Below are 23674 nucleotides of genomic sequence, written 5' to 3' on the forward strand. Positions count from 1 at the left end.
CTAGTTTCTTGTGTATGGCACTTGTTTGAGTGTCTTAGGACGTGGTTGGCGATTTTCATTGGCATATGATTATCTCATTGATATTGGTTATTGAGACACAGTTGGCTCTTGTGCCTGTCTCTATCATATTTTCCACGGAGTTCTTGCCCATTTATTTTAGAAAATGGTTACATCTTGATATATGGTTTGAAGCTTTAAAGTTGAGGACAAGTTTTATGAAGCTGGGGGAATGTCACCATTCTGAGCATCTCCAGAATTCAGGTGTGTGGAAGGGCTTTGGATGCCCGAAAGATCAAGAATGTACAAGCTTCAGGAATGGGAGATTATCCAGTACAGAGGACCAAGTGTTCGTAACATGGTCCAAGCAGTCCAGACAGTTTCTTGGACATAGAAATGGGTTTTGAAACTCAAGTGTCAAGTGGAAAGTATGTAAGGCGAACTCTTGAGGAATTGGGAGAGATCGAGCAATGAAACAAGTTTCTACATGGTGCTTATATGGATTTCTCATGTGGTGGAACACAAAGCGATCATCTCCTACATTTTAGGAAAAGTTGCTATTTTTGGCAATCTCTGATGGAATTTTCGTTCGCGTCATTACCTCTGGAATTCGACAGAGATCAAGTGTTGCCAAAGCGCCATTGTGAAAATCAGGCATAATTTTAAAGCCTGGGATTGTGGAAATTTTCACCTTTGGATTTGGGACATGTGGCAGATACGAGGATAAAAGTGAGACAAGTGTCCTCACACTTGTCAATTCACCTCTACACATGGCATTATAGCATTTTCTTGCTTATTTGAACAGAAGAGAGTTATCTCTTGGGCGAGTTTGAGCTTCAAGCAAGTTTTTGTAGACTGAAAACTTTGATTTTTCACCATTTCTCTTCATTTCTAAGCCCGCCACCATAGCCATATCCTTGGGGAAGATGATTTTCACTACTCTACACCATCTTGCACACTTCGGATGGTTGTTTTCACCAAAATACTCCTAAACCTTGATGAAATTTCTAGTTTTATGCGATATAGAGGCTGTTAAACTGGTTTATGCGCTCATGGATGAGGCACATGGGCTGGTTTACAAGTTTTGGCGCTCATGGATGCGATATACAACGTGTTATATTGGTTTATGCGCTCCTGGATAAGCCACATGGGCAGGTTTACAAGTTTATGAGTTCATGGATAAGCCACATGGGCTGGTTTACACGTTTATGAGTTCATGAATAAGCCACATGGGCTGGTTTACAAGTTTATGTGCTTGTGGAAGAGCCATATGGGCTATCATACAAATTTATGCACGTATGGAAAAGCCATGTGGGTTATTATACATGTTTGTGTGCCTATGGAAGGACATGTTCGATAGCTACATTTTTTGAAGAACAAGTTTAAGATTGCATCATGATAATCTGGCATCTCCCATGGGGAGAGTAAGGCCCTCAAAGCTTGTACATGATATATTTCTCCTTGGATAATGAAATACTCCAAGAGCAGGCGGGGTGGGGGGATGTGGGGGGGATCAGCCCATTCCGGACTCTATGTTGTGTTATATGTGCAACTTTTATTTCCAGCTTTGTGGATTGTTTAATGGCTATGATTAAATGCCGATATGTTTAATTGCGCTCATGGTCAAGCGATGCACACCCACTCCCGCGCTTCCCGGGTGAGTTACAAGTAAGGCCGAGCAGATAGCATCCAAGAGTAGCTACTCATGCGTAAGAATGATTCATCCAAACGAAGCTGACGAACCTGTATCTTCTGATTATCAAGACTACTCCCTACTAGGTGCCCTCAGCCAATGGAACTGTTGAGCTTGTAACCGACTCTTCTTGACTAGAGAGTAGAGGATCAAAGAATGGCTAATCTTACATGGCCACATGCTTATGTTTGCGAGGAGCTGAAGGACATGCATCCTCTTAAAATCAATCCCACTCCCTGCCCAGCTTCTGAACTTGTCACCGCCTCCACGTGAGTATAGGAAGAAGCCATTCCTCATCTTCTACAGCTGCAGTGGCCTCATACTTTCTCCTTGCAACCACGGGAACCTCCTCAAACTCCTTCAAAATCTATTTAGGTTTGCATCTGCCACATTTTTGGATGGTGCTTCCCATCCAATCATGCACTTGACTCCAGTGTTGGAATATGCTAACATACTATAGTAATTATGTTTGAGTAATCTGAATATGAAGCATCCGCACTTATGACTCCCCTACTTAATCTCGAAGATGACACACTAAGTGCAAAAGTGTGCATTTGGAACTTCCCAATACGACTCCATGTGCATTAAGATTAGTATTTGGACATTGTGCTTCAACAAAATAGCACACATACTTATGACTCGTACCTATGACAAGAACTTTTAAAAAAAAAATCGTATAGATAATAAGAGCAGATAGGAATAAACACACAGATTACGGAGTTCAAAATGGGCAAACCCTCCCCAAAATAGTGTCTTTAATCAACAATATCTAAACAAAAACACAGAGATTTACGAAGAATCAAGTAATACATAAGTAGAAAATTTCAACACTTTAAATTAGCACATAAAATCAAAGTCAGCCTCCATACATCACCAATCTCTAAGTACAAGTGCACAAACAGGGATGGAAGGGAAGTACACAGTGCAACAAGCCAAACCATATGGTGAAGGTGCAAGAAGACAGAACTTTTCCAGCAGTATGTCCTTAATCTTGCCAAACTGCCACCACCTTCTGCCATTGCTTATGCACACAGAAGTTCTATACCTTCTACTGCTTTCGGTCATTCATATACGCAATAGATACATGCAAACTGTAGCCACTAAGGGTGCCCACACTGGACTGTTTCGGCCAGAACATCGCAAGATGTCACAACAATGGATCATCCCGAACCTGGACCGCCACACTGCCACAGTGGATCACCTCAACACTGGACAATCCCCGAGCGTTCGGTGGACTAACCAAAAACGGAAGTGCACCACCAACAGATACATGAGAGGTGCACCCACCGGCACTGAAGGCACTGCACTGTCACTCCAACGGGCATCTACCAGAGATAGGACATTGCAGCAAGGCCCACCACTCCGATGGCATCTACCAAAGATAGGAGATGCCACCAACTCCACCACGTCTTGCAAGAATCATTTAAATGGCCCTCAGCTAATCCTTGACGACATCCTTCATCCTACATCGTTTATCCTTAACCTTTCCCATCGGGTTCTGTTCTTTGAGTCTACTCATTGAGTGATGTAGTCATCTGTCATTGCCACCTGGGTGCTGTCCAACTCACTGTGACCACAGCCGGGTGTGCACGGTACAGTGAAGGGCCTGTAACAGTGTCTTGGAGAAATGCAAGTGTTGTTTACACTATTCTTGTCATTGTGCTATGCTCGTATTCTAATCTATCTATTCATGTGGGCATTGTGCTGTGTATTTTGAGGAGTCCAGACATCCTGTCCAGAGCAGAACCACCACACCATACTGGGCAACCAAACCTGCTACACAAGCATACATGCATACAAGCATGTGCACGTGCACGTGCGAATCTGTGGGTTAGGTAATTCCAACATCGAGTGTATTCGTGTGAAGTCTCTCTCTCAACTTTTGCACTAATAATCTGACAAGGTATTATGCACTGATGATTACACGAATGCTTCCAAGTAAGACTTTCTTGCCAAATCTATACGAATGTAACTTTCTTTCTGGTCCTCCCAGGCATAAGTATGGGCCATATGTACGTGTGTGACTGCAGGCTTGTTTGTATGGGCACTTGCTGCTTCTGATTTGAAAGACTCCTTCAGCACTTCTATGGAGGTATCAGCAAAAGCACAAGCAATTTTGCACCATTTCTATGTTTCCCCGTCACATTGAAGGTTAGCAGAGAAACGACAACTGAAAAAAGCAAAGAAGATTACCAATGTCATCTTGAAGTGTGATGGAATATAAATGATATGCCCCTACAGATATTTCCATTCTGCGAATGCACGGCTCTGAATTCCCAACGATCATCTGAGAGACCTGTTTCATGAGAGAACAAGCTTGTGGTTAGGCTAGGGTCAGCTTGCTGAGTTTCAGCTTCAACTATATTTTCATTTTAAGAGCCTCTATGAAGCTTCAGTTCACTCTTTCAGGTACCATGGGTCCAAACCAAAAGAGAACCTTAGCAACAAGACACAGTCACATAGAAAAATACAGGCCAGCAGGCCAACTTAGAGGCTCTCGAATTACATGCACATCCTTAAGGGAATCCCATAAATACAGGTGATGTACCAGCGCTTGTCACTACTTGTGAACTATTGTCAATCGCATACTTCCGTGTTGTTGCAAATTGCAATAAAAAATGGACCAAACACTTGACATCGTGCAACAGAAAACTAAACACAGAAGGAACAAGATATCATCAAGTAAATGTAGCTGTTGGCTGTCTTTGATGCTGGTTAACCGAGCTTGCTTGCTGCCCTGCCCTATATAAGGGATACCATGACCTAGCTTTACCCCCCCTTCCTTTGCTTATGTATTGGCAGACTACGCATGCTTGGTCTTGCTTTATTGCCGGCCGATTTACTTTTGTTACCATTTCAATTCTGATCCTTTAATATGCTTTGTATTTGACTATCTCTTCCATCATTTTCTGTCAACCTCTGCCTAGAAATTGGTCACCTGAATCCCTCCCTCAACTATCCCCTTGTAGCCCACCTAATCCTCACTACCCTGGCACCTTTCCCCCTTTCAAATGGGGTATGTCCGCTTGCACTTTAGCTCTCCTTCTACCCTAACCCTGTTCAGCATGTCGGGGTAATGTTTTATGCAAATACATGGATATACAGAAAACAATAGCTTACTGTCTTCAGATAAAGCCCAGCACTATATATTCCTAGTCACATCCAGGACACAAAAGTAACTAGTTGAGTTATTTGATTGAAATATAACTAAAGTTCATTCTTTTTGAATTTTGACAAATTATCAGCAAATTGATGGTTTATGAGAAAACCTACCTCTGCCACTCTTAAACAGACAGCCACTTCAGAGCGCCCAGTTCTTCGATCCCTTGCTTGAACACATGCGAGATCTTGTCTTTCTGATGTCTTGATATGTGCGCCTTCTAGGGAAATGCTTACAGAGTCTCTACCATAATCCTGCACCCAGTGCGACAAAAAAGAGCAGATTGTCTGACCACCTTCCTATGAAACACACGACACAAGTAGTCTCAAATGTTCTTCGACAGCTCAAACCTGTAACATGGAGTAAATGATGCTGCGTTTCCCTGAAGTTGTGCTGTCTGAACCTGATTCTGTCCACTGAGGTAATAGGCTTGATGTCTTATAGTTTGGAGGTAACAACCAGGTTGCCAGCATCCCCAAAGCTAACGGTGGATCAGGGATGACTTGAATTGTGCCCGATGCTGTGTAGAAATGTGTACTAGAATAGCCTATCTTTGAGCGAAAATGGCATGAAAATCCTACGGTGATATCAGTTTTCCCTGCAGACCTGGAGCACATGACACTCCAGCATAATCAAAATCTTGCAAATCCACAAAAAGTTGACGTTATGTCCCGAACATAACAAGAATGTATGTACAATCTTGAGTTTAACACTTCAAAATCTTCAGAGAATCAACTCGATCATTTATAGTGTAGAGCACATGCTATGATATCTCATTCGTGACATCAGCACCCAAGAGTCCATGCAGGTTTACATATAAACGATCAGTACCCTTTTTAGACAACCATTTGTAGATGACCATCGTACTCAGTTTTTAATACCTTTCCCCACGTGACTCATACTCACCCACCGCAAAGGCTGGCACTAAGAAGCAAACCCGATCAAATGTGGCCTACAGTTCACACAGCTTTAACAGCAATAAGATGCATATAATCATCCTTTCAGTTTGCTCAAACCCCATGCACTCACATTAATGACTAGCTGGTAAGGCAAGTTAGCCTTCACACACGTGTTCCTCAAAATTGTCAGCATCATGCAGGAAAATACACACGGTAAGGGGGAAGATTGGGAAGAAGGGGGGGATGCGATCAAACACCTCACATCATACCTTCCAACTGCCACCACAGAAAACCTTGCATCTACAGCACTGCTCTCAGCATATTTGCTTGACATAGAAGTCGATGCAAATTCTCCATTATCTCCTTTCAAATCATCTAAGGTGTGCAAAGTCATAACCTGATGTCATTGGAAAAAAGATTGCCGTGTCAAATGAACTAATCACACCTTACTATATACCTTACTTGGCAAGCAGTAACAAAAAACAACAATAACCATGTTATAAGAGGAGTAACAAGCTGTTTGAATTCAGCATATGGTAATCTCCCACTTATATGGTGAACTCCCACTCCATCATTAAAATACTCCGCATACCTTACTTTGCAAGTAGTAACAAAAAAGAACAATAAACCGTGTTATAAGAGGAGTAACAAGCTGTTTGAGTTCATCATATGGTGACCTCCCACTCATATGGTGATCTCCCACCCCGTCAGTAAAGTACTCCGCATAAACACCACCCGTACTTTGTAGAGTATGGCACAATGACACTAGGACACCAAATGGCGACCAAAAAACGACATGTTCTCCATTTGATTCCAACACAACTGAGACAAAAATTATCAGGCAATAGCTCTAAAATCGGCCTTCTGTCGACACCTAGCACACCTTATATACAGGAAGAGAAGTCGGAGAGGCTAGGTAAAAAATGACCATGGTCCCAAATGGAAAGGGCCACCAGCGGTACTTCATGCAGCAAGAAGAATTTTACCAACTCTAGGTCGAGTGGAGAGGCATAGGGAGTGCACCAATCGGGAGGAATGGTGGAGACCATGGTGAGGCTCAGGAGTCCTCTTCCTCCCTCCCCCCATGGACCCTGGACAACTAGTCGTGCTGCAAGAGGGAGAGGGGAGGGGGGGAGGGGGGCGCTCGCAAAGGCTAAGCCCAGTGCCCATGGTCTTTGCCAGCCCTGAGCACAGGCATCCCCATGCAATGTGTGAGCAAGCTTCAGGGTGGTGACAAGAGGGGACAAGGGTGAGCTCATTCTACAACAGAGGCTGTTGATGGTGTTCCTCCTCACAAATAGACAGCTATTGAAAGACTGAAGATGGAAGAGCCACCCAAGCTCTCAAGAGGCTAGCCGGAAACGTGTCCCAAGAGAAGGCACCAACCATGCGAACGAGACGATCCATCTCACACCAGGTGGCCAATGTCCCGTACGAGAGGGGGTGCGAGCCAGGATGTGGGCGAGGAGGAAGTCATTCCATGGTTGTCCTCCTGGCAGGGAGCTTCCCTAGCAAAGTTTGGCTCTAGGTCGCAGGATCAATCATGCCAACTCCTCCCGTGTTGGGAGATTGTACAATGACTCACCAAGCCACCTTGACTCGGGGAGCCCGTCCATCACTACCTGCCCACAACAGTTCTGAATGAGCTGTTGGATCTCTCCAATGCAGGACTAATGCAAGACCGAGAGACCGCCCAACATGATGCGATATAACATGGTGTGGCTAAGAGAAGACGGTTGGCCATCACCACCCGTCAAGCCAAAGAGAGTCCTAGGTAGAGCTCCTATAAAGTAGCTTCATCTAAATACTTAGAATTAGGAGGGCAATCTGCTGCTCTGAAGTAATGTCAATCACCACATGGCATCCGAGATAACTATGTTGCCCCGGGAAACTCACAGAAAATCTTCAACTGGACGCCAAGTCACAGCAAGCAATGTGCCAACCCAAATTGTGACAGTTGATGTGTGTGCCCGAGGACAGGCAGAACTCCTCGATGGCATCAGCAAGTGCTGCAGGTTCCCCTCCTCCCTGGAAAAGTACACTGTTGTGGCATCCATACACTCCGGATCCAGGAGCTCCTCAAGGGTACAGATGGGAAGGCTAATACCCTGTAAGCATGTCCTGCGCCCAGAGAAAATAGCAACCCTGCCGCACAAAGCGAGAGATCAGGAAGCCATCACCTTGCGCACCCTATATGAGAACCTAGCCCCTGCTGTGGATGTAGTTTTCAGCTTCTTGGATCTAGAGGTTTTCCGCGCTCTACTTCTCGGCCCACAACCAGGGGAGTGTGCGCTGGAGCAAAGGGGATGCATGGGGCACAGGCGTGAAAAGGGCCGGGGATCAGAGGGCTCAAATGGAAGGGAAAGGGCAGAGGTGAGAGAGGGACAAAAGGCCCAAGGGCACCGGAGTTGCAGCAAGAAAATAAAATTTGTTGTGAAATATACGTGAGGATCCAATCATCATGATCATGGAGAAGATGCATTACTGGAAGCAGAGATCCTCAGAGAAAAGTAGGAATTATTAAAAGAATAAACTTGAACCAAACCATATATTAAAAGACAACCTGTGGATCCCCAACAGTCCATTTGTAGTTTCTGCAAAGCTCATAGAAGGAAAATAAGTCCTCCTGCAAGATTCAAAGAGTAATCCATTATCAACACATTGTTTTGCCTGATTTGTTAATGCGTTCAGGTTTTTAAAAATAAAAGCTTGAGTAGGAGTTATATGTTTTGAAGAACTATCAAAAAGTGCATACAAAACTGCAGAGATCAAGCTATCTGAACCAATCTCATTCACACTCTTCACCTGAGAGCACATTCAGGGCAGCTCCCAGGATATGCAGAACAGGTGATACATTTTTTAACGCATATGGAGCCCCAGCCCCTTTCCGTTCAATGCCTAGAATGGCATCTCTTGGCACTACCACCCATCTCCTTCACTTTTCTCTTGCAATCATTACCACGTTGAGAGGGTTGAACTTTTTTCCTATAGAAAGATCTTGGAAAGGGATTTTTTACTGGATACAATTACTCTCTGCAATCTTGCACAGCAATTCATCATAGTGGTCCAGTCCAGAGATAGCTTGTCTCTCAAGAAGAAATAGAGAAGCAGAGCAGGTTCCAGACATCATTGAGGTGGACAATACAGTCTTGTAAACAAGAACATCCTCTGCAGGAGAACTTTCATCATGGCTCTAGAGGAAAATGATCTGATAGAGAGTCAAAACAAACGACACAGAATGCTTGTACAATACTATGCTCATATATCACTGGACTAGAATAGCAAACAACTTATGATGGCTGACAGGTGAGCTGTCACACTAGTATACTATTCCAAGGCATTGCATGATTGCCAATAGTAGTCTGCCATTAAAAGAAAGACCAGAGGGGTAGAAAAGAGTACACAGAACAGCAAGGGAAGACACTGTACCACACTCACCAACCCCATGTATTGATTTTGAGACTTCATAATGCTTCTAAATAGGTTATTCGCATAGAGTGTTGGGACACTACATTCCAATGCGCTCATGGTGAGAACTGTAGTGCATATACTTGGATGCACATGACAGATTCAGTCACGTAAAACCCTTGACAAAGTTACAAGTTGAAAAAACACCATGGAAACAAAAAAATTGGGCTAGAGGCATACATGTAGCCTATCGGTCTGGGCTTGTGACTGGGGAGGGGAGGTTCCCAGTTCAACAAATCCCCGCAGGCCCCTGTTTGTATTGTGACCACAATTTGTAACGCCTCCGCCTCCACTCCAGGCGGAAAAACTACCATGGGTAACAAATTGCAAACTACAGAAATACCTACTTAAAAAGAAGGTGGGGGGAAGGGGGAAGAAAAACTTACCTGTGTTCCTGTTGGAAAGAGAGACATTTTCCGTCCTAGAGCAAGTTGCCCCCCACGAACATTTAGAATCATCGAGGTAGGGACATGCACTCTGATTTCTAATGCCGCTTTACAAACAACTGTGCCACTGTGAGTGATTGCTTCAGCATAAATAAACTGCAGGCAACCCACAAAAGGGCATGTCTAATTGTTTTTGAAGATCTCTTTTCTTGCCTAGAGAACTTGCAGGATTTGACATAACTGAACAATGGTTAAACGCACAATAGGCAGTTTGGCAACAAGATAGCATCATCATAGTTACCACATTGCCTGGAAAATTTGCTGCGATCATGCCCACTGAGTTTTCCACAGAAACAATTGTATCATTGGAGCTTGAAAATTTTATGGAAACTCCAATGCTTGGACCCCCACGCACCCAAACCTGCATCAAGAAAGCCACAATTTAGTAGAAGCTTGTTCACCAATTTTTGAAACAGTAACCAAATACATTGAGGTAACACAGCTATGAAAAATACATTTGAAATAAATAATTTTTAAGGCAGCACTTAACAATTTTGTGTGTGTACGTGTGCTGGTGTTTGGTGTTGGGGGGAGTGTGTGTGTGTGTGAGAGAGGGTTTTTGCCAACTGTTGCTGCTGATGTCGCCTATACTTCCTGCTCGCTTTCTTAACCTACTCGCTGTGGCCTTCACGTGTTTTCTGCAGTTCTTCCCTTCCAACCTGCTAGCTGCTCCTCCTTGCTCAAAGCATGCCTTCTGCTTTCTGTTCCGCATCAAGGCTTGAATGTGTGTGAGAGTCCTCGTCTGCCTTTTCTGCTGCAAGATGTGTGTGTGTGTGTGTGTGTGTGTGTGTGTGTGTGTGTGTGTGTGCAGCAAGCAGTGTGTATACAGCAGTGACTGTGTGTGCGCAGGAGCAGTTTCTCAACAAAAAAAAAAGTGTGCGCATAGGAGCAGCTGCATTTTTTTTCCTTTTTGAAATGGCTTCCAGTTCTTCGCAGCCTATTGCAGTGTACAGCCGAGATAGTGAGCATATGTTTCAGCCCATGTGAGCCATACATACTTGAAACATGCTTTCATACTCGTATGCGTATGCGTATGTGTATGCTTCACGTATGTTAAAAACTATGGTGCCCGCTCAACTAGTGTGGAACCTAAACGTCGACACTGTGTTGATGGTATTTACTTTCCAGCACGAGGCTTTTATGAGGTTTTGTGTTCTGAGCCTCGTTTTAAGCAAATGCTGTTGGAAAAATCACCGTTGTACTTTGGGGCACAAATGACTCATGTACTCCCTTGGTCACCTACAAAGGATTATCAAAGTTTGATACGTCATAAATGCCCAGTGTGGGTGGAGGTTGTGGATTTCCCCAAATGCCTGGGGGCTGCTTTGCCACAGATTGCTACCAGTTTGGGAAAAGTTATTTGTCCTCCGAGGCCTAATGGCAATGGGAATAGGTTTTGCATTCTCTGGGATACAGATGTACCCACTCCTCCCTCGATTATGCTACAGATTAATGACCTTACCATGTGTCCTGCGTTTTTTGAGTTGAAATGGGGCACATTTGCATGTGCTTAAAAACGTGCAAAAAAATTTGGTCACATGGCCTCGGAATGCCCTCAGACCTTCCAACAACCTCCAGTTGCAGCCATGCATCCTTCAAAAGTGGCTGAATTAACTCAAACGCAGCAGCAACAAAATGGCAAACCGGTTGCTACTGGGAATCTAATTCACAATAAAGGAAAAGGCAAGATGCCTGCAGTCCCACATGTTATTTCTACTCAGGCCAAAAGTGTAGAGAAAGATGATGCATCAGCATGGCAACGGCCTAAAAAGCCAATCCTTGCAAAACCCCGTGTGGTCCCCACTCGTAACTAGACCGCTTCAATACCCTCTAATGGTCAATTTAGTCGCTCTGCTGAAATTAGTGGTGTGGGAAGACTATGGGCTGCGGTCGTTAAAGAGGGTCTGTTCTTTGCCGATAACATTTATATGTGGGTAATGTTTCAATGGGCTTTGAGGTTCCTGTCCCCTCACATGGTGATGTAAGGAGTCAGGCGCCGATGCAAATGGAATCATGAGTTTCTTCATCCTTCATCATTTCCATATGTATATACCATTGAAATGCATTAGCTTTAACATACAGGGCCTCTCCAACCCCAATAACTGGAAGCTCTTTTGGGCATATGTAAATAGTATGCAACCGCATGTAGTGTGTGTGCAAGAACACAATCAACACCTGTTTGCTGGTAGAAATGGTGCTTTCTCGGGGTATTAGATTTTTTATGCTGGCAAAAGCAACTTTTCGGGTACTTTCATCATGGTTAAACACGATTTGCAACCATGTGTCGCATACAATGACTCACATGGACGGTGGACGATGGTGCAAGGTCTCATTGCTGACGAGGTTTACGAGTTTGCTAGTGTATATGCTTCACAGACATCGCTTTGTAGAGCGGAACTTTGGCGCTCCATCTGGTGTTACCCATGGGTTACAAATGTGTTTCTCATAGGGGATTTCAATAACTCACCTAGCCATGAGGATAACTCCTCACATCATTCCCATATGTTGCGGGCTGAACAAGCAGATGGCATAGTATGATTTGAGGGTTTGCATGCTTTGGATCTCTAGAGCGCCGGCTCGTGCCAAACACTCGTGGATTCACATTCCACCAGAATGCTCAGTCGCACTATTTTGCCCTTCTTGATCGATAGTATTTGTTAAATGCAAATCAGTATGATGCCTTTACATGCCGCATATGGATTGACCACACAATGTGTCTGTCTAATCATGTCCGTTCTGGTTAGCTCTATACTTTGGAATGGGGATTCATGACCCACCTTTGCCACATAAACGATTACTTCTCATCAACAATAGTTACCTCACTCATGATGCATTTGCTGCTTTGGTACGCTCGGCTGTGCAACCCCCTTTGCTGCAGTTGAATGAGGATATTGATATTGCATGGCGTTGTTTTGTTTCACGCATGAAATGCTAATGAGGGACTATGGCAAGTGGTACATGGGTGCTTTACGGGAGAGGGTGGCAGAGGCCAAGAGGATTGTGCAGTCTTACACTGAACTTAGTCATACAAGACCACTGACTGTCGAGGAAAATATCACACTCATGGATGCTGAATCTTGTATCAAGGACAATGATAAACGAAAGATTGCAAAGTGGCAAGTGCGTGGTCGGCAAAAATCAATGCTTGATAAGGGATGCTCTTCCCAAGTCTTTTTTCAAAGGTCTCCATGCATCTAGACAAAAGCAAGGCATAGCACGTCTTATGTTGTCTGATGGCACGTGGACTTCAACTAAGCAACAGCTTGTGGAAATATGACACTCTCATTTTTGGGATTTGTTTGCCCGTCCTATGCCACTTACACAAGATACATTGGCTACTCGCACTATGCTTTTGGATGAGGTTACACCAATCCTATCACTTGATGAGGCCCAAGACTTGGAAGAGTCCTTATGGAGGAAGAACTACAAGCTGCACTTAGAGGTTTGGGCAAATGGAAGTGTTCCGGGTGGGATGGTTTCACAGTTGAATTCTTTCACACATTTTGGCCGGAATTGAAGCTTCCATTGCTATGCATGATTAATCAATGTTGACGTGACGATATGTTGCCTCATTCTTGGAAGGAAGGCTTGTTCAAATTGCTCCCAAAAAAGCAACTTTGTGAGAATTTAGGTGATAGGAGGCCCATCTCTCTTATGCCACTTGTTGATAAAATGGTCACCAAAATGATAGTTAATCGCATTAAGGGCTACCTTCACTCGGGATTCCACCCGGCACAATGTAGCTTTGTTCCTAGGCGGCAAATTATGGACAACATAGCAAATGCCTACATGGGTATTGAGTATGCAAACTACACCAACCAAGATGTCCTAATCATGCAAGTAGATATTGCTAAGGCATTTGACACTGTCCACTAAGACTTCATAGCTGGGGTGATGGATCGGATGGGTTTCGGACCCAAAATGCAAAAGGTGATTTATTGGCTATACCAAGGGGGTACTGCTCAATGCATTTTTGGTCGGAAACTTTCTGCCGCTTAGACTTTGGGTAAATCGGTACGTCAAGGCTGCCCAGTTAGTGCGTTGCTTTATGGCATTGCCACACACCCCTTGCTGTTATATATTGACAAGCTTACTCAGCAGGGCAACTTGCATGGTATTGCGATGCCGGATGGTTCTCACTTTGTGGCACAGGCCTATGCTAATGACTCCTCCTTCCCTAGAATTACACCAACGGACTTGCAACGGATTATGGATGCCCTTTTGCTTTACGGGTTGGCAGCTAGGTTGCATGTCAATTTTCAAAAGTCAAAGCTGTTATCAGCCTGCCACTATCTTTGGCATTCTAATCTTTGGCCACGTTAGATGTTCCACCCGGTCAGTTGGTCAAGCATTTGGGATATCCGATTGGCTGGGATGTTTCTCTAAAAGATGAGATGGTATGGGTGCTGACTTGATTGGAGTGCAAAATTGATTACTGGAAGCTATCCACTTGGCCTTTGCATGTCCGCTTGAGAATTATCCAGTCGATCATCATGGCGTACATTCAGTTTCACCTTCCTTTGTTACCCTGGACTAGTAAGCATATTGATGCATTTATGTCTCGTGCCATTGCCTGTCTCTGGCGTACACAATCGGATCGCAAAGGGCTTCATCTGCTCAAACGTACTTATGTGTGCTCACCAAACATGCATGGGGGCCTGAACATTCTCGACATTCACTATCACATGCTAGCACTTAAGGCCACATTGCTTATTGACTTTGTCGGTCAAACGCAGCCTTGGACAAAGATGTTGGCAGCCATGTGTGCATGCATGAAAGTAGATGCTTATGGTCACTGGGTTTTGGATCACTCGAATGTCTTTTTTGGTCATCTTACTAGGCGCATACCAGGTTGCCCTTATGCCACTTCTTTGATTACAGCTTGGCAGCAGATCTTATGTTTCATCCACTGGTCAAGTAGACCTCCACATAGAGGGAGCTCACTCCGATCTCAGAGCATTCATTGGAGGCGTGCCTTTCCTCGGCCTTTAGCGTTTTATCACCCAAGAAAGGCTTATCATCTATCGACTTTCGGAATACGTATAGTACAGGATGTGGTTGATGAGTATGGTATGGTTCTTTTTTTCCCATTGGCCATTAGGCAATGGCATCTGAGCATGCATCATAGGCCCATATGGCGTGCCATAGTTGAACTTCTAGCTCCATTTCAGTCGGTACCCCCTCTTGAGGAGGAGGATTCATTATAGGATTGGCATTTTGATCGTCAACAGCCGGGTTATGCCTCGGGTTATGCCTCATTCCCATTCCATCTCCTCACTGCTTTCCAAGGCCTACGCCTACCGTTTGCTTGTTCCTCAGCCTTGGATAGTGGAACATGGGAACAAGCTATGGCACTTGGATAAGCCTTTGCACTGGTGGATATTGACTTTAAAAAAGGTCTGGAAGTCAAAGTTGCCACTTAAGCAACGGGTCTTTTTTTGGTGATGCATTACAGGCGCGCTACCGGTTGGTACTCTACTAGCTCAATGGTGTATTGCTCCAGCTTTATGTTGGTGTTGCCGCCTTATGCCCAAGACCGTACCTCACTTATTGTGGAGTTGCTTGCATTCTCGCGATCTTCTTCATTAGTTGACACCACTGCTGCAGTATAGATTCCTCGACAACGCTTTGGGCAACTTTTTTCGATTTTTGACAAATTATCCCCGGCCTTACCAAGGTATGATGATTTCTTTGCATGCGAGCGATTCTGAGCTCTTTGGACCATCTATTCCACCAGAAATCATCTACACTTCTCTAGTGATGTTGTTCATCCCTTACCCTATTTTTGTGCTACTCTACTCCGATCTCTTCGAGATTGCTATGGTCTTGGCGAGCTTTCTCTCCAACATTTAAAAAATTTTCCCAGTTTTTTTAGTTTGTTCTCATATCTCCATCTGCTTCCAATGGCTATGACTGTACAGTTGCTATTTAATATAAATAGTGTTTTCACCCGAAAAAAAAAAAGTGTGTGCGTGTGAAGTCTTAAAAATAACCCCAAGTCAGCTGCTCTGCAAAATTGGCTACCTTGCAAAAGGATTCTTGTTGCTGTGTTATGTGTGTTTGGGTGGGTGGGTGGGTGGGTGTGTGTGTGTGTGTGTGTGTGTGTAAGATATAATATAAGCAGCAGATACTTGAAACTTCTCCCCTTATGTTTGGTATACAGTTGGTACATGTGTTACCTTGGTCCCCGACCAAGGACTATCAGTCCTTGATTAGGCATCGTTGTCCTGTTTGGGTTGAGGTCGTGGATTTTCCGGAATATTTGAGGAAACACTTGCCAGGTATAGCAGCGACTCTAGGCAAAGTGGTTTGTGCACCTCGTCCTACAGGAAACAAAAACAGATTTTGCATCTTGTGGGATACAGTCCATGAGCAACCACCTGCAATTGCTGTTGAAGTAGAAAATGTGCGTGGCATGGGTGCACGTTATTTCAAATTAAATTGGGGAGTCTTTGCAGGTGCTTGTTTCACTTGTCATAAATTTGGGCATATGGCTTCTGAATGTCCTTCTCTGCTGCATCCTCCGCCATTATCTGCTGTACCTCCCATTTCAGCGAATGTGCAGCCTACTCAAATTAAGGAGATACCAACAAATCAAGCCACTCGAAACACTCAAAAGGAGAAAGAAAAAGGAAAAGCTAAAGTTATTCCACAAGTTGTTTCTTCTTTGGCCGTGCCTAATCAACCCAAGGATAAAGGAAAAGATAAAATATCTTCGGCTGAATGGAAAACTCCGAAAAAAGCTACTATGGTTCGTCGTGCTCCCATTCCTTCACGTAATTGGACTGCATCTGCCACTATTGCACAGTCTTCCACTTCTTCGACTATGCTTTCTAGAATATGGTCAAATGTAGTTCGAGGTGCTTCCTCAAGTATGGATGCCGATGTAAATCCTTTGGATATGTGTGTTGATACGAATATGCATGAGTCTCTCTTGATTCAGGGTGAGGGCTCTCTCCCTGACTCAGTTGCTGTTATGCAGCATTGATTTTGGCTGGCTGTTCACTGTATATACCTTTGTACAGATTTGATGTTTGATGCTCCAATAAAATGTCTCTCATACAATATTAGAGGACTTTGTGATCCTGGTAAATTTAGGTTGTTTTGGCACTATGTACATAAAATGCAACCTCATCTGGTGTGTGTGCAAGAACACAATCAGCATACCTTAGTGGGTCAATCAGGTCACTTTGCTGGTTATGATATATTTTATGCAGGCACTCAGCATTACTCAGGAGTTTTTATGCTTGTTAAGCATGATCTGCAACCAATGTTGGCCTACAATGATTCTGCTGGCAGATGGATGGTCATTCAATGTTCATTGTATGGACAAATTTATGAATTTGCAACAGTTTATGCGCCGCAAAGCTCAGCTGACAGGGCAAATATATGGTCGCAAATGTTGGCTTATCCCTGGCTCCATAATGCATTCCTTTGTGGAGATTTTAATAATGCTCCATCTCCTGAATTTAATTCCACTGGAAGAACTCATATGCTTGGAGCTGAACGCAGAACATGGAATGATTTGCTCTCTTCCTGCAATATTTTGGACCTATGGCAACATGTATTCCCTCGTCTGCAAGGGTTTACCTTTAATCACAATGCTTTTCCGCATATCTGGACACGTCTGGATCGCTGGTACTTATTACATGCAGACCAATACGATGATTTTGTTTGCAAGCTATGGATTGATCGCTCCATGTTACTCTCTGATCATTCTCCTTTATGGTTAGGCCTTTATTTTGATATGCCACAGGATGTTTCTATTCTTCAGAAACATAGGCTGTTGCTTTTAAACAACAGTTACCTTGTGCATGCTGATTTCAAGGAAATGGTTTTCCAAGCCATTGAGCCTTTGCCCCTTCAAATACATGAGGATATTGACATTGCTTGGTTTCAATTTGTTCAGCGCATGCAGGCTGGGATCTGTGATTATGGTCGTTATTACATGGCCGACTTGCGGAAGCGGATCTTGCAGGCTAAAGAAACATGTCAATCTATGGCTGATCTTGTTGAGTTTCGGGTTTTAAATACCAATGAACAAGAATCTTTGATGCAGGCTAAGCACTTCCTCATGCTAAATGATCAAAGAAAATTGCAAAAATGGTCGACACGTTCACGACATCGAGCTATCATAGATAAGGGTTGCTCTTCCAAAGATTTTTTCAAAAATCTACATGCTTCAAGACAAAAGGAATGCATCAGAAGGGTGAAAAAATCTGATGGTCAATGGACTCATTCTTTGTTGGAGCTCTCGTACATTGCTAGTCAGCATTTTGCAGCTCTTTTTGCTAAACCGCCAACAACTTCACCTGACATACTTAATGCTCGTTATGCTTTATTGCATCATGTTCGGCCCATTATTTCTCCACATGATGCTTTGGAATTAGAATCTCCGTTCACTGATATTGAACTTAAAGATGCTTTGCGTTCAATGGGTCGATGGAAATCTCCCGGATGGGATGGATTGACAGTGGAATTTTTCCATGCGTTTTGGCCTCAGCTGGAACAATCATTGTTGTATATGATCAATGAAGCTTGGGCAAATGATGTACTACCATCTTCTTGGAAAGAAGGATTGGTTAAGCTTTTCCCTAAACGGGATCTTTGTGAAGCATTTTCTGATTGGAGGCCCATTACTCTTATGCCCGTCATCTATAAGCTTCTGACTAAGATGTTGGCAAATCGTATTAAAGGATTTTTACATGATGGTTTGCATCCTGCGCAATATGGTTTTGTGCCTCGCAGGCAAATCAATGATAATTTGGCTAATGCTTATATTGCCATTGAATATGCCAAATACACCAAGCAGGATGTACTCATTTTGCAGGTTGATATTGAGAAAGCTTTTGATTCTGTGCATTGGGATTATATAGCTATGACTATGAGTTATCTTGGTTTTGGTGCAAAGTGGCAAAATATTGTGTATTGGCTCTATAATGACAGTGATGCTTCTTTGATTTTGAGCTCTTCTCTATCAGATTCTTGGAAATTGGGACGTTCAGTTCGCCAGGGTTGTCCGCTTAGTTCCCTGTTGTTTGCTATTGCCACACATCCTTTTCTTTGCTACTTGGATTTTTTGCAAGCTACTGATGAATTGCATGGCTTACAGCTTCCTGCTGGGCATACTTTCCTGGCTCAGGCTTATGCTGATGATTCTTTTTTTATGCCCAAGAATACGCAACAAGATCTTCAGAGATTAATGGAGGCTTTGGAACTTTTTGGTCTGGCTGCTGGTTTGAAAGTAAACTTCCGTAAGTCTACCTTGCTTGCGCTTAATGTACAGCAATGGCATCATGTATTGTGGCCCGGTGGAATACCTCCTGGTGGACATATCGTTCGTCATTTGGGTTACCCTTTGGGTTGGCAGATGTCATCTTCACAAATGATTCAATGGGTTATGCTAAAATTGAATCGCAAAATTGATTATTGGCAGCTTTCCACTTGGCCTCTTCATGTACGTCTCAGGATAGTGCAGGCTATTGTAATGGCTTACATACAGTTCTTTCTTCCATTGATTATGTGGAGGAAAGCTAATATAGATCGGTTTATGTCACTGGCAATGGCAATTGTGTGGAAAACTCAACATCGTAAAAAGGGTCTTCATCTTTTGTCAATGCCAAAAATGTGTTCTCCAAAGATACATCGTGGCTTGAACATATTGAATATTCATTTTCATGTGCTTGCTCGTAAATCCACTTTGCTATTGGAATTTGTACAACAGCGCCAGCCATGGGCTATTATGTTGGGTCATATGTGTATGTCAATGTCTTCATCTGCTTTTGGAAAGTGGACTGTTACGTATTGGGATGCAATTTTCAGCCATTTCGATGGAAAAATTGTCGGTTGCCCTCTTTCATCTAAGTTGATTTCTGCCTGGAAACAAGTTACGCAATATCTTTTTTGGAATCCCAGGCTTAATGGGCAATCTTCTTCGCTTCGCCTTGAGAGTATTCATTGGTCAAAGGCTTTTGATGTACCCTTGGCTCTACGTGAGCCTAGGAAGGCATATTTCCTTTCAAAGAAAGGAGTTTATCTTATTGATGATGTTTTGGATGCTGGTGGCCATGTGCTTTCTTTTGTGGTTGCCGCCAGAAAATTTGGTCTAGGAATGCATTATAGAACAATCTGGCAGCTTATTCGAGAGCTTCTTGCTCCTTTTGAACCAATTGCAGATTTGGATCGTTCTGATCGTTTGGTTGATTGGAGCCTTAGAAGAGAACAACCTGCACGAGGCCCTTTATCAATGGCTAAACTTTCGGTTCGTTCGATATATCATCTCTTGTTGCCTGCCTCTTGGGTTCAAGAACATGCGAATCAGATCTGGCATCTTCATAAAAGTCAGACTTGGTGGAAACAGCGGCTTCATTCTCTTTGGAAATGCAGTCTGCCTTTGAAAAGTAGACCTTTTTTATGGAGATGCTTGATTGGAGTCTTGCCAGTCGGGCTTTTCTTGGCTAGGCGACTTTTGGCACCTTCAACTTGTCATAGTTGTGGTGCTTCTCAAGAGACAGTCTTTCATCTTTTGTGGAGTTGTCCTCTCACCATGACTTTTTTGGATCAGATTGCTGCACGTTTGAGAGCCCGCTTCCGACAGGCACCCTTTGGGAAATACTTTTGGATCTTCGGTCTTCTCCCATCACCCCTTAGATCCTATAAAGGCTTCTTTGATTGGGTTCGTTATTGGGCTTTATGGACTACCTGGCAGTCTCGCAACAGGATAGTTTTTGCTGGGCCTCATTTGGATGCTTACTCATTCTTCCATTCCTCTCTTCAGCAATCTTTATATGACTGTCTCTCTCTTCATGAGATTGACTCATCTATGTATGCTCTTTTTACAGATTGTTTTTTAGATGTTTAACTATGTTCACACTGAACATAGTGAACACTCTACTAGTCTCCCTTGTAAATGGTCTTTTTAGTGGGTTTTCCTCGTTTTGAGGTTTCCCACCTGTAATTAATGACATGATTTACCAAAAAAAAAAGTGTGTAAGATACATTGCCTGTGTGTGTGTGTGTGTGTGTGTGTGTGTGTGTGTGTGTGTGTTAGAGAGAGAAGAGAATCGCCGCCGCCGCGCTGCTCAGCCATCTCCGCTCGACTATCTAGGCGGCACTACTACAGAGGCCTACCGCCTGCCGAGGCGCCCATTTATGTCATTGCCCCACCGCCTCCGCCCTCCTGTTGGTCCTTCCCACTTGCTGGTCGTCGCCAGTTCTTGTTCATAGTCGAGCTTCTGCTTCTACTCTACCTCAGGGCTTGTGTGTGTGTGTGTGTGTGTGTGTGTGTGTGAGAGAGAGAGAGAGTCTTGTCGTATTTCAATCATGGCTTCAGGTTTGGATGTTTGTACATATGCTCGAAAAGAAAGACCTGCAGATGCTAAGCGCCGCCTATCAGAGCCTACATCACAAGATGATGAACTTACTATGGAAGCTCAGTACGTCTTTGACACCCTTAAGGATGACTTTCAGCAATCACGACAGGAATGGGGCAAACCGGTTCCAGAGGTCACGTACAAATTGAAATTGCCGTCCCTCGTGAATCCTCTCAGGAAGTTGTCTTAAACTGCAGTTATAATTTTCTTTCCAGGAAGAATCCCAGCGGCCAGTGATGTCGCGCAGTGGATTAAGTCCATCCTTGGAGGATGCTTTGTAGAGGGAGTGTATTTTGCTTCCAGAGGTTTTTATGAGGTGCATTTATCAGATGCTTCGTGCAAGCAGAGGCTTCTTGAGTTCTCTCCCCTGTTTTACGGGAAGCAGATGGTACATGCTATGCCCTGGTCCCCAAACAAGGATTATCAAAGTCTTATACCACATCATTGTCCTGTATGGGTTGAGGTTGTTAACTTCCAGGACTATATGCGTGAAGAGTTGCCTGGCCTAGCTGCTTCTTTGGGACAGGTCATTTGTCCTCCACGCCCCATGGCAAACCGTAACAGGTTCTACATTCTCTCGGACACTGATACACCTACCCCTCCTTCTATTGCAGTGGAAGTTGAGGGAGTGCAATTGGGAAAAAAGTATTTTGAATTGAAGTGGGGTGTGTTTGCAGGAGCTTGTTTTGCCTGCCACAAGTTTGGGCATCTAGCCTTTGAATGCCCAATGGTTCTGCATCAGCCCCCTCCCAATGCCTTGCCGCCCCAGACACAGGAAAAGAATGAGAATTTGCAAGTTAAGACAGCAAATAGAAATGGAGCAAAGAATGCCAAAGCAATCAATCAAGTGCAGTCACTTGCTGGAAAAGGAAAAGATAAAGGAAAAGAGAAGATGAAGGAATCTGCAGGGATTGATCAGAATGGTTTTCAACAACCTAAGAAGGTGGTTGTATTGAAGCAACGCCCCCTTCAATCTCGTCAATGGGATGCTTCTTCTCCCTCACCAGGACAGGCTTCTACTTCAGCTCCTGTCCTTCAAAATTGGGTGGGGTTTTTGAAGAAGGGCATCCCCATATGTGATTCAGAAGAAGGGGAGAATGATATGTCTTTCATGGGTCATGAAGGAATGCAACCCATGCAGGCATAGGCTTTGCCTCTCTGATGTCTTGTTTTTATATCTAATACTTTGCTGTATATACCTCTTTCATGCCTCAAACACTTAAGTGCTTTACCTACAATGTACAAAGCCTCTGCAATGTCTCAAAGTGGAGGCTTTTATGGAATTATGTACATAAAATGCAGCCAGATATTGTTTGTTTGCAAGAGCATAATCCACACTCCATGGTGGGTCATCATGTTTATTTTGGCAGTTATGATATATATTATGCCGGTACCACTACCTACTCAGGTGTATGCATACTGGTTAGACATGAGCTGGAGCCTTTGTTAGCCTTCAATGACAGCAGTGGCAGATGGATGGTCATACAATGTAATGGCAATGGTGATATTCTTGAGTTTGCATCAGTTTATGCTTCCCAGACCTCTGCCATGAGGGCTTCATTATGGGATTCTTTATGCAAATATCCATAGAGATCTAATGCATTCATCTGTGGAGATTTTAATAATTCCCCTCTGCCAAGAGATAACACCACTTCAAGATCTCATATGCTATCATTGGAAAGGCAGAAATGGGACAGCATGCTTCTTTCTGTGCAGGCTGAAGATTTATGGGTGCTTCTTGAAGGGTCAGTGCCTGGATATACTTTTCATCATAATGCACTTACTACATACTGGGCAAGGCTTGGCAAATGGTATTTGTTTTACCCTCAACAATTTGCAGATTTTAGCCCTCATCTCCTTATAGATTTCTCATTGGGCTTGTCAGATCATGCCCCATTGTGGATGAATTTGCAGCTTGGCATGCCTCTGGATGATTTGCCACCCCTCTCCAGTAGATTATTGCATGTTAATCAGGCTTATTTCCGACATCACTATTTCCAGCAAATGATCAGACTTGCAATTCATCCCTTGCCTTTGCATGCCCAAGAGGACATGAATTATGCTTGGGACAGCTTTGTCTCTCGTATGCAGAATGTCATTAGGGAGTATGGCAACTGGCATATGACTGAATGGAGGAATGAGGTTAAATGGGCAAGAAGGACAGCACAACAATTGACTGAATTTTCTTAGTTAAGACCTCTCTCTGATTCAAAAAAGGATTCCCTTTCACATGCTCAGTTTAAATTGACTGTTAATGATCAGAGGAAATTGCACAAATGGCAGATTAGGGCAAGAATGAAGCCCCTCATGGATAAGGGCTGCTCATCAAAAGCCTTTTTTCAGGGCTTGCATGCTACTCGAAAGAAAAACTCGTGCCTAAGGGTTAGGAAGCTAGATGGCTCTTGGACGCACTCTTTCTCTGATCTCCAAGATGAATGCCAGAATTATTTCCAGAAATTATTCTCCGTTCCTAGTTCCCCATCAAATCAAATGACTAAGGCTAGGACTGAATTTCTCCAATATGTTTCTGGAATAGTGGAAATGGATGATGCTCTTACCTTGGAGAGACCTTTTACTGACACAGAACCTCATAATGCATTGTTCCAGCTCAGCAAATACAAGTCCCCTGGCTGGGACGG

General features: G+C 43.7%; 1 protein-coding gene across 1 annotated transcript in view; it reads right to left on the reverse strand.

Annotated features, from left to right (window-relative positions):
- EMB3012 (embryo defective 3012) overlaps positions 1 to 23674 on the reverse strand; it is a 172127-nt gene that overhangs the window by 53536 nt on the left and 94917 nt on the right. Inside the window, exons 20-26 of the mRNA XM_086791541.1 lie at positions 9905 to 10024; positions 9604 to 9759; positions 8313 to 8375; positions 6019 to 6146; positions 5201 to 5456; positions 4964 to 5104; positions 3884 to 3986 (exon numbers count right to left, since the gene is read on the reverse strand). Of these exons, the coding sequence (XP_086647667.1) occupies positions 3884 to 3986; positions 4964 to 5104; positions 5201 to 5456; positions 6019 to 6146; positions 8313 to 8375; positions 9604 to 9759; positions 9905 to 10024 (967 nt within the window). The remainder of the gene's footprint in view (positions 1 to 3883; positions 3987 to 4963; positions 5105 to 5200; positions 5457 to 6018; positions 6147 to 8312; positions 8376 to 9603; positions 9760 to 9904; positions 10025 to 23674) is intronic.

The sequence above is a fragment of the Cibotium barometz genome, chromosome 56 (genome assembly GCF_041138505.1).
Source record: "Cibotium barometz isolate CiBa-2024 chromosome 56, ASM4113850v1, whole genome shotgun sequence".
In the NCBI taxonomy this organism is placed as follows: Eukaryota; Viridiplantae; Streptophyta; class Polypodiopsida; order Cyatheales; family Cibotiaceae; genus Cibotium; species Cibotium barometz.